The sequence below is a fragment of the Coregonus lavaretus genome (assembly GCF_964263955.1).
Source record: "Coregonus lavaretus genome assembly, chromosome: 7".
NCBI classification, from domain to species: Eukaryota; Metazoa; Chordata; class Actinopteri; order Salmoniformes; family Salmonidae; genus Coregonus; species Coregonus lavaretus.
Window position 1 is genome coordinate 4,072,346 of NC_139994.1, and position 10,971 is coordinate 4,083,316.

The 10,971-nt window shown below is 45.5% G+C and overlaps 1 protein-coding gene across 1 annotated transcript in view; it reads left to right on the forward strand.

Annotated features, from left to right (window-relative positions):
* Window positions 1-8,395, forward strand: part of LOC311132365 (E3 ubiquitin-protein ligase TRIM71-like) — a 34,057-nt gene extending 25,662 nt beyond the window's left edge. The window contains exons 3-9 of the mRNA XM_084165619.1: window positions 708-842; window positions 4,936-5,040; window positions 5,172-5,309; window positions 6,047-6,382; window positions 6,545-6,706; window positions 6,996-7,190; window positions 7,276-8,395. Coding sequence (XP_084021745.1) covers window positions 708-842; window positions 4,936-5,040; window positions 5,172-5,309; window positions 6,047-6,382; window positions 6,545-6,706; window positions 6,996-7,190; window positions 7,276-7,794 — 1,590 coding nt within the window. The 3' untranslated portion in view covers window positions 7,795-8,395. The remainder of the gene's footprint in view (window positions 1-707; window positions 843-4,935; window positions 5,041-5,171; window positions 5,310-6,046; window positions 6,383-6,544; window positions 6,707-6,995; window positions 7,191-7,275) is intronic.
* The last annotated feature ends 2,576 nt before the right edge of the window (window positions 8,396-10,971 follow it).

The window sequence follows — 10,971 nt, forward strand, 5'->3', positions numbered from 1 at the left end:
TGTTACTATACTCCTAATATTCAGCAAAAACAACAATTTTCTTTCCAATCAGGAAAAAAAGCAACCAACTCGCATTTGAAACAAAGATGTGCACATGGCAAGATAGAGCTTCTGATGTGATCAGAGCAAAAATGGCCGATATGAAATCAAAGATTATCAAATAAATTATTGTTTTGTACAATTGTGTCCTGGCTGGCTGTGCGTCGGTTCAAAAGAGACACCAGTGATTGAAATGACCACCTAGCTGTGTGTTTGGGAGGAGCCCGTGCAACTGAAAGATGTTATCGTCCAATGAGTGGATTGATTGCATTAAATATTCTGCGAAGGCATGGACAAAACAGATGGAAAGGAGATTCATGTCCAACTGAATGTCGATTAGTATTGTGTGGAATTCTCGTCTCATTACATTTTCATCAACTAAACTGAAAAGTAATTTGTAATTATCTGGTTTTTTTCAAGCGTCTCGTTATCGTCATTAGTTTGTCAGGAAAAATAGTTTAATATTTTGTCATAGTTGGGTTGAAGTGTTGTGTGGTATTTCTATCCTGGTTAGTTCTTGTTGATCTGAGAATGGAGAAGGTCCAGTGGTGTTGTATTCTATGTCCAAACATAGTTTGACCCTGTACTCCCAATTTGGTCCTGTATCATGGAGATCAAGGTGGTGTGTATTATTTCTAACCCTGTAATATCTTGATCCCCTGTTCTAGTTGAGTATGGAGACGGTCCAGGCAATAGCAGAGCAGGTAGAGATCAAGGCCAAGGTGGTTCAGACAGAGGTGAAGAACATGGTCCGCAGACACATGAAAGCCCTGGAGGAGAGAGAGAGTCAGCTACTCTGGAAGGTAAGCTTTTCTCCATCTGTGTTGGTGTGTTTCTCACTCTCTCTCCCTCTGTCTGTCTGTCTGTCTGTCTGTCTCTGCCTGCCTGTCTGTCTCTCTCTCTCCCTCTGTCACTCTCTCTCTCTGTCTGTCTGTCTCTGTCTGTCTCTGCCTGCCTGTCTCTCTCTCTCTGTTTGTCTGTCTGTCTGTCTCTGTCTGTCTGTCTCTGCCTGCCTGTCTGTCTGTCTCTGTCTGTCTGTCTCTGCCTGCCTGTCTCTCTCTGCCTGCCTGTCATTCTCTTTCGGTCTCTGTCTGTCTGATTTTACATGGTTAGAAGGCTCATCTGACAGGTGTTGTCACTGTTTGACTAACATGTTTTGAAGAGAAGGTGTGTTTTTACAGTAGACGTGTTCTACATGTCTGCATACACACTTCACGGTGCATGTCCTGATTCTCCCTGTCCGCTCACATGACTTATGCGTTTTCTATTGCGTAGTGCGTGTGTGTGTTTGACTCATGACTGAACCAGTGTTTATGAAACTCTGTTTACCTGGCCTAAATGCAGAGTAAAAGCTGGCCCATTTGAAGATTCACTAACACACTGGGTAAACAGTAGCCAACACTACTAACAAACAGGGTAAACAGTAGCCAACACTACTAACAAACAGGGTAAACAGTAGCCAACACTACTAACAGACTGGGTAAACAGTAGCCAACACTACTAACAGACAGGGTAAACAGTAGCCAACACTACTAACACACTGGGTAAACAGTAGCCAACACTACTAACAGACAGGGTAAACAGTAGCCAACACTACTAACAAACAGGGTAAACAGTAGCCAACACTACTAACAAACAGGGTAAACAGTAGCCAACACTACTAACAGACTGGGTAAACAGTAGCCAACACTACTAACAGACAGGGTAAACAGTAGCCAACACTACTAACACACTGGGTAAACAGTAGCCAACACTACTAACAGACAGGGTAAACAGTAGCCAACACTACGAACAAACAGGGTAAACAGTAGCCAACACTACTAACACACTGGGTAAACAGTAGCCAACACTACTAACAGACAGGGTAAACAGTAGCCAACACTACTAACAAACAGGGTAAACAGTAGCCAAGACAACTTACACACTGGGTAAACAGTAGCCAACACTACTAACAAACAGGGTAAACAGTAGCCAACACTACTAACAGACAGGGTAAACAGTAGCCAACACTACTAACAAACTGGGTAAACAGTAGCCAAGACAACTTACACACTGGGTAAACAGTAGCCAAGACAACTTACACACTGGGTAAACAGTAGCCAAGACAACTTACACACTGGGTAAACAGTAGCCAAGACAACTTACACACTGGGTAAACAGTAGCCAAGACAACTTACACACTGGGTAAACAGTAGCCAGTATCTCAAGGCTATGATATACAACTCGCTCTGACTCTGAAGAATGGGCTGCTGTTGGAGCTGTAGAATCAGATATATCAACTAATGTGAAACCCTAATAGCCTGTGATAACTCATGCAGATACTCATATTTGTGTGTGCATTTGCGTTCATGCATGTGTGTAGGTTACTCATAGCCTTCCGCTAGCGCTATTAAAAAACGACCCTACCATCCATCTCACAGCTGCTGGCGGTGTGTGTGGTCAGAAGATCATACAGGAGGTTTTCACTTAGCCGTGTACTCTCTCTTTAAAGCCCTAGTATAGACCCACAGAACACAGCTTACTTTGCTCTCCTGATGAAGTCATTACAGGCTAACCCCCTTACCCCCACTCATACACACACATACACACTCGCTCCCTCTCTTTGAAATCTAAGCCGTCTTTCTTTGTGTGTGTGTGTGTGTGTATGTAGACCTAAAGAGGTGATGGGGAGATTTCTGTAGCATTTCGTGTATGTGTGAGACAGACCCAGGTTGGGGTCAGACCCAGGTCCCTCCTGTCTCCGTAACAGGATTCTCTCTGATGCAAACGACACTTCTACTTCCAACAGGGTCTAACAAAGACCCCTTCTCTCTTTTGTTTCTGCTAAAAGGCTCTATTTAACATGGAACCAGACAGGCTGGGGGTTTAGTTCTTCTCTTTAACATGGAACCAGATAGGCTGGGGATTTAGTTCTTCTCTTTAACATGGAACCAGACAGGCTGGGGATTTAGTCCTTCTCTTTAACATGGAACCAGACAGGCTGGGGATTTAGTCCTTCTCTTTAACATGGAACCAGACAGGCTGGGGATTTAGTCCTTCTCTTTAACATGGAACCAGACAGGCTGGGGATTTAGTCCTTCTCTTTAACATGGAACCAGACAGGCTGGGGGGTTTAGTCCTTCTCTTTAACATGGAACCAGACAGGCTGGGGATTTAGTCCTTCTCTTTAACATGGAACCAGACAGGCTGGGGGTTTAGTTCTTCTCTTTAACATGGAACCAGACAGGCTGGGGATTTAGTCCTTCTCTTTAACATGGAACCAGACAGGCTGGGGATTTAGTCCTTCTCTTTAACATGGAACCAGACAGGCTGGGGGGTTTAGTCCTTCTCTTTAACATGGAACCAGACAGGCTGGGGATTTAGTCCTTCTCTTTAACATGGAACCAGACAGGCTGGGGATTTAGTTATTCTCTTTAACATGGAACCAGACAGGCTTGGGGGTTTGTCCTTCTATTTAACATGGAACCAGACAGGCTGGGGATTTAGTCCTTCTCTTTAACATGGAACCAGACAGGCTGGGGATGTAGTCCTTCTCTTTAACATGGAACCAGACAGGCTGGGGATTTAGTCCTTCTCTTTAACATGGAACCAGACAGGCTGGGGATTTGGCCTTCTCTTTAACATGGAACCAGACAGGCTGGTGATTTAGTCCTTCTCTTTAACATGGAACCAGACAGGCTGGGGGTTTGTGTTTCTTTTTAACATGGAACCAGACAGGCTGGGGGTTTAGTCCTTCTCTTTAACATGGAACGAGACAGGCTGGGGATTTAGTCATTCTCTTTAACATGGAACCAGCCAGGCTGGGGATTTAGTGCTTCTCTTTAACATGGAACCAGACAGGCTGGGGGTTTGTGTTTCTTTTTAACATGGAACCAGACAGGCTTGGGGGTTTAGTCCTTCTCTTTAACATGGAACCAGCCAGGCTGGGGATTTAGTCCTTCTCTTTAACATGGAACCAGACAGGCTGGGGATTTAGTCCTTCTCTTTAACATGGAACCAGACAGGCTTGGGGGTTTAGTGCTTCTCTTTAACATGGAACCAGACAGGCTGGGGATTTAGTCCTTCTATTTATCATGGAACCAGACAGGCTGGGGATTTAGTCCTTCTCTTTAACATGGAACCAGACAGGCTGGGGATTTAGTTATTCTATTTAACATGGAACCAGACAGGCTGGGGGGTTTAGTCCTTCTCTTTAACATGGAACCAGACAGGCTGGGCATTTGGCCTTCTCTTTAACATGGAACCAGACAGGCTGGGGATTTAGTTATTCTATTTAACATGGAACCAGACAGGCTGGGGGGTTTAGTCCTTCTCTTTAACATGGAACCAGACAGGCTGGGGATGTAGTCCTTCTCTTTAACATGGAACCAGACAGGCTTGGGGGTTTAGTCCTTCTCTTTAACATGGAACCAGACAGGCTGGGGATTTAGTCCTTCTATTTAACATGGAACCAGACAGGCTGGGGATTTAGTCCTTCTATTTAACATGGAACCAGACAGGCTGGGCATTTGGCCTTCTCTTTAACATGGAACCAGACAGGCTGGGGATTTGGCCTTCTCTTTAACATGGAACCAGACAGGCTGGGGGGTTTGGCCTTCTCTTTAACATGGAACCAGAAAGGCTGGGGATTTAATCCTTCTCTTTAACATAGAGACAGGTTGGCCTTTTGTTGAGTGTTGTGTAGTAATGTTAACCCCTAGCTTTTGATTACCTTCACACCCCTGTTGAATGGCCTGTTCTGTCTGTTAGTCAGTGCTGTCACTGTATGTGTCCCACAGCTAACTGTAACCTGTACACTGATCTACATCAATCTGAGATTTAACAAACCTCTATTTTCACACTGCTGGAGGTTGCCCTTACCCACATTAACTCATCTCCCCCTTCTCCCTCTCCCAGGTTGAAAAGATCCGCCAACTGAAAGCCAAGTCCCTGTACCTGCAGGTAGAGAAGCTGCATCAGAACCTGACCAAGCTGGACAGCACCATCGCAGCAGTCAACCAGGTATGTTAAAAGGTGCATGTCCGGGGGGGGGAGGGGCGCAAGACGACCAGGTTTATAAATGCTGTGTTGAAAGTAATTCATTGTTACTGCTAACTATGGCGTCCATGTCTCCTCACCTCATAACTCATCAGGTGCTGGACGAGGGCTGTTACCTGGACGTGCTGCTGGCCAGAGAGCGTATGCTGACCCAGGTCCAGGAGCTGAAGTCTCTCAGAGGGTTGCTGCAGCCACAGGAGGACGACCGTTTCCTGTTCACCCCTCCAGACCAGGTAAATGCCAGATTCCTGTTCGCCCCTCCAGACCAGGTAAATGCCAGATTCCTGTTCGCCCCTCCAGACCAGGTAAATGCCAGATTCCTGTTCGCCCCTCCAGACCAGGTAAATGCCAGATTCCTGTTCGCCCCTCCAGACCAGGTAAATGCCAGATTCCTGTTCGCCCCTCCAGACCAGGTAAATGCCAGATTCCTGTTCGCCCCTCCAGACCAGGTAAATGCCAGATTCCTGTTCACCCCTCCAGACCAGGTAAATGCCAGATTCCTGTTCGCCCCTCCAGACCAGGTAAATGCCAGATTCCTGTTCGCCCCTCCAGACCAGGTAAATGCCAGATTCCTGTTCGCCCCTCCAGACCAGGTAAATGCCAGATTCCTGTTCACCCCTCCAGACCAGGTAAATGCCAGATTCCTGTTCGCCCCTCCAGACCAGGTAAATGCCAGATTCCTGTTCGCCCCTCCAGACCAGGTAAATGCCAGATTCCTGTTCGCCCCTCCAGACCAGGTAAATGCCAGATTCCTGTTCGCCCCTCCAGACCAGGTAAATGCCAGATTCCTGTTCGCCCCTCCAGACCAGGTAAGAGGGGTTAGAGACTCTTGTGGCTCTTTGGATGAGTGGAAATATCGACATGTCTGCCAATTTCATATACGTTATAAATACGTTGCTATATCCACTTGTCCCTAGGCCATGGCTTATTAATAGTATTATTGATAATATATAAATATTATCTTCACCAGGCCCTGTACATAGCCATCCAGTCCATGGGGATGATCAGTAGTGGAGCGTTCGCTCCTGTCACCAAAGCTCACGGCGAGGGCTTAAAGACTGCGCTCCGTGGCAAGACCGCCTCCTTCACCGTGATTGGCTACGACCACGACGGGGAACCCTGCCTCTCGGGCGGTGACGCGGTGTCAGCAGTGGTGATGGCAGCGGCGGAAGGTAACTTGTCCACGGCGGATGTGTGTGACCACCAGAACGGGTCATACACGGTCAGCTACCTGCCCAAGGCTGAGGGAGAAGATCTGGTGTCAGTTCTGGTCTGTAACCAGCACATCATGGACAGCCCCTTCAAGGTAATATGTATGGTATTATAATAAATATAACAACCAACTTATATATTTACACTTCTACATTTTCTATGCACATCTCTTAAGCAACGAGAAAGTAATGAAACTTGAAACATTGCTGTAGATAGCGTGGAATGCTAAGTAACATTCTCCCTGCCTGTGTTCCAGGTGCTGGTGAAGTCTGGGCGACGCTACGGGGCTCTGGGTTCCGCGGTGTCTGCGTTTGGTAGCGAGGGGGAGGGGGACGGTCAGCTGTGTCGTCCATGGGGGATCAGTGTGGATAAAGAGGGATACGTGGTGGTGGCCGACCGCAGTAACAACCGCGTACAGGTGGGTTTCATTCATTTTATGTCGTGGATTGGTTTGGTGTCGACTCAGCCGTAATCCTAAGGAGAAATGTTTTTTATGATGCTAGCAAGTTAACTCTTGCTAGATCAGTGTCTGTTTCGTTTGCTTTTAACTGTAGCCTCGAGGATACATGTTTCTATGATGCTAGCTATATCTTGGTAGCCCTCTTAGTGAGAGCTGAAGCATAGCGTGTACAGTGCTTTCGCTAGCCATCTTTAGAACAGTGGCTTTTTTACATTATTTCCTTCTGCGACTACCTCCTACTGTCCAGATCTTCAAGCCGTGCGGTGCCTTCCACCACAAGTTCGGCTCCCTGGGCTCTCGCCCCGGTCAGTTTGATCGTCCAGCGGGCGTGGCGTGCGACAGCCAACGGCGGATCATCGTAACGGACAAAGACAACCACCGCGTGCAGGTGTTCACCTTCGACGGACAGTTTATGCTCAAGTTCGGCGAGAAGGGCACTAAGGTACAAACTCAGTCACGCGCACACACACACACACACACTCATCAGAGCTGAACTAATAACTATATTCTACTGTACTCTATTGTAGAACGGTCAGTTCAACTACCCCTGGGACGTGGCAGTGAACTCTGCGGGGAAGATCTTGGTCTCTGACACCAGGAACCACCGCATCCAGCTCTTTGGCCCTGATGGCTCGTTCATCAACAAGTACGGCTTTGAGGGCGCCCTGTGGAAACACTTTGACTCACCACGCGGCGTCGCTTTTAACCACGAGGACCACCTGGTCGTCACAGACTTCAACAACCACCGTCTGCTGGTGATTCGGCCAGATTGCCAGTCTGCCCGGTTCCTGGGCTCAGAGGGAACCGGTAACGGGAAGTTCCTGCGTCCCCAGGGCATAGCGGTGGATCAGGAGAACCGGATCATCGTTGCCGACTCGAGAAACCACCGGGTGCAAGTGTTCGAGCCCAACGGGAACTTCTTATGCAAATTTGGCACCCATGGGAGTGGCTTCGGACAGATGGACCGCCCCTCCGGTGTTGCTGTGACACCTGACGGAGTCATCGTGGTCGTCGACTTTGGAAACAACCGCATCCTCAAGTTCTGAAGAGTTCTAATCACTTTCTTTCTTTCTCTTTGTTTTCTCTCTGTTTCTCTGTTTGGGAGAGGAAATTGAAGAGAAGGATTCAACAAAGAGAGGACAGTTTAAAGAGAGATGATCAGAGCAGGTAGAAATGCGTTATTACAAATTTAAGGGAAAAACAGATTATTTTTTTTTTGAGTAATTATTTTTTACTTTTAGGTTTAGTTTGTGTAAATAGATTCCTGTGGTATACTGTATGACAAAGGGGACTACTAAGACAATTTGATAATCAGTAGTGAAAGTAACAAGGAAGAGATCCACCATTTCCCCGTATTCTATCTTGTATGCTCGTAGCTCTCTCTCTCTAAACTCTCCTCACGTCGCCTTCTCAGGGATTTTTCTCACTTTTTCTTGAAATAATTTTTAACCCTCTGCTCCGCCACCTACCTCATCTAGTTCTTTATGAATGTACTCACCCTCTCCGAGCAGAGGTCTACTCTAGTCTGTCAAGTTTTACAAAGAAGAAAATAAAAAAAGTCTACCTCCAATACTTTTATTTTATTTAAAGAGACATAAAAATTAAAATACATTTTGACCTGACCTGTAGTGGAGTCTAGTGCGTTCAGTGATGTCATTACATGTTGTTTAGGGTAGCTCGTTTGTAGGTCTTTGTTTAGCATGGCCCCTCATCTCTCCATGTGTAGTGTCGTTGCAGACTGAAATAATAGAGGTCAGAAGAGAGGGTTTTATGTAATGCCAAACCTGTTAGAATGAATCGGCGTTAGTTAGCTCAGGTCACAGTAGGAGACGGATGTTGACAAAAGTAAAACTGACCAAAATAATCTGCTTTTTAGCTTTACTGGTTTATTGTTTATTGATCGCAGCGGCACCAGAGTCTGACCTGGGACAGATGCAGTTTAATGGTTGGTGGAAATCATGAGATAGTAGTCGTCGTTGTTGTTGTGGGGAGATCCTCTTTGCTGTCCCAAATTATCAATTGAACATTGTTGATTCCTTTCAGGCATCAGCAAGCTGGATCTATATACAGCCCCGCCCGATGCGTCTGATTATATGAGGAAAAAAACAATGAAAATCAATATGAAAAAACAAACGGCATTTGTCTACTCCGAAGATATTTTAGAAGTTTATCAGGAGTTATCAGGTTGTATCGGTTGTTGATTAGGAGATTGATTATGAATTCTGTCTTGAGTGACATCACGTTGTGAATGATGCAGAAGGATAACGATGCCTCCAGAAAGCAGGCGTCTTGATTGGCTGTCAACAGGAGTGAGAGCCAATCAGAAATCAGAGCGATCCTGTGTGGTTGAATTGTGGGGCACTCTGATTGGCTCTTGGGGCCTAGGATTTAATCCAATCCCCTTCTGACGTCACTGCCCCACCCTAGTTATTGACGCCCATTCTGAAATGCCAGAGAGAGAGTGTTCCGGAACATGTGAATGCAGACCAGACCTCTAAAAGATGGAGGTCTAGAGACCAACTAGTGGAGTCAACCAAAGGTAGAATTTCTGCACAACGGCCAACTGTATGTTTGGCATCGAAATAACTAGAAGGTCCCATTGAAGACACCTTGTTGTTTAATCATTTGTTGGCGGTCTAAAACGCTCACCAACTATCACCAAAAAGATGCGTTCAAAGCACTGTCAATGGGTAGAAGAAGAAGATAGGGCCTACTTTGGAGAAATATTATCAACGCACACACAGTACTTTTGACATGTTGAAACAAGAATCCCAGACATATAAAAACTAAAACGTTTTATGTAGCTTTTAAAATGTAAGTACCTTTTCAAGCCCACTTCTGAGGAGAACGTTGTAGAAAGGTCTGAAAACGGACCATATCTCACAGCAACCAAAGAGCATCTTTCCAGGCCACTTTCCATCTCACTCACCTGAGAGTGTGATTTCAATCTAGCATCACCGTCCATGCTAACGTGGCACTGCTTCATAACTAGCATCCCTTATTTAGCATTAGCATCTCAACCCATACAACCATTTGAGCGCTAACAGATTCCTGAGTTATCACCTGAGGTGGACCTGTTGGAGGGGTTGTAAATCCCCCTTTCCCTTGTAAAGTTTAGCCACTTCTTTTTAGCGTAGCCTAGCGGTATGGGCGTTTATTAGTGGGTTTCTGACTGAGCTTCTTACCTCCAGAGGAAAGAGCAGGCCTGCACTTTAAATCCTAATTGACATAAACTTTCACATCCCGTTCATTTACCTTAACTGTCAGATAGCTCAATTTTATATACCTCAACTTTCATATTCCTCACAGTTATTCATGTGTACCTCAATTCTAGGAGCTCATCAACATACAAATGTCATTTTACAAATCTACCTCAACACACCTTTTACCTCACTTTAAATGCCTCTCATGTTACATACAGTACAAATACATGTAGGCCTACCTCTCAAATATTTTGACTAGTAACTTCTAATCCTCAAGTGTCTAGTACTGTATACTTCAGTTTCCAGACCGTACTTTAAGTTATAGTCTTAAGTTATTTTTTTTTAAACACCCCATGTTACTTTTACCTCAACTCACACTTTAAATCATGTAACGTTTACCTCACCTGTTGGACCAAAGATCTTAATCATGGTGGCTCCATTTCATTTTAAAATTACAAGTTACAAATGGTTAAAATCTCTCCACGTTGTGTCCATGAGTGGGCGGTTTAGCATTGTGGTGAATTATGCCTTTTAATCATATGGAGAAACCAAATCGTGCAGATCTTAGCGTTGTGCCAAAAATATATCTGTGGGAGTTTGGTGTCAAACTGAGTTGGCATCGTGATGATACTGTCATAGACGGTGAATGTCATTGGACCATTATATCATAGATATTTAGTGTTTAGCGAATCAAAGCAGCCAAGGACAGATCCCTGTGGTTTGATTGGATGCACTTATGTGGGCTGGCCCCCTTTCGCTTTACCTCATTATGCACATCAGCAGAGCTGTAACCTGATTGGCCGATAGTGAGAATGATGGCAATGTTACTGTTGGCTGATTGGCCTGGAGTCTTAGTGATGTCAGAGGCACATGATCATGTAAGATTCCACTTGTTTGTTGCCGTGCGTTAGGGGGGAGAGGGAGAGTTCTCTCTTAAGAGTTGAGGCCTCCATCATACCCCCTTTAGACCTACAAGAATTACCTCTAATTTCAGCACAATTTCTCCTCAGTAAGAACATT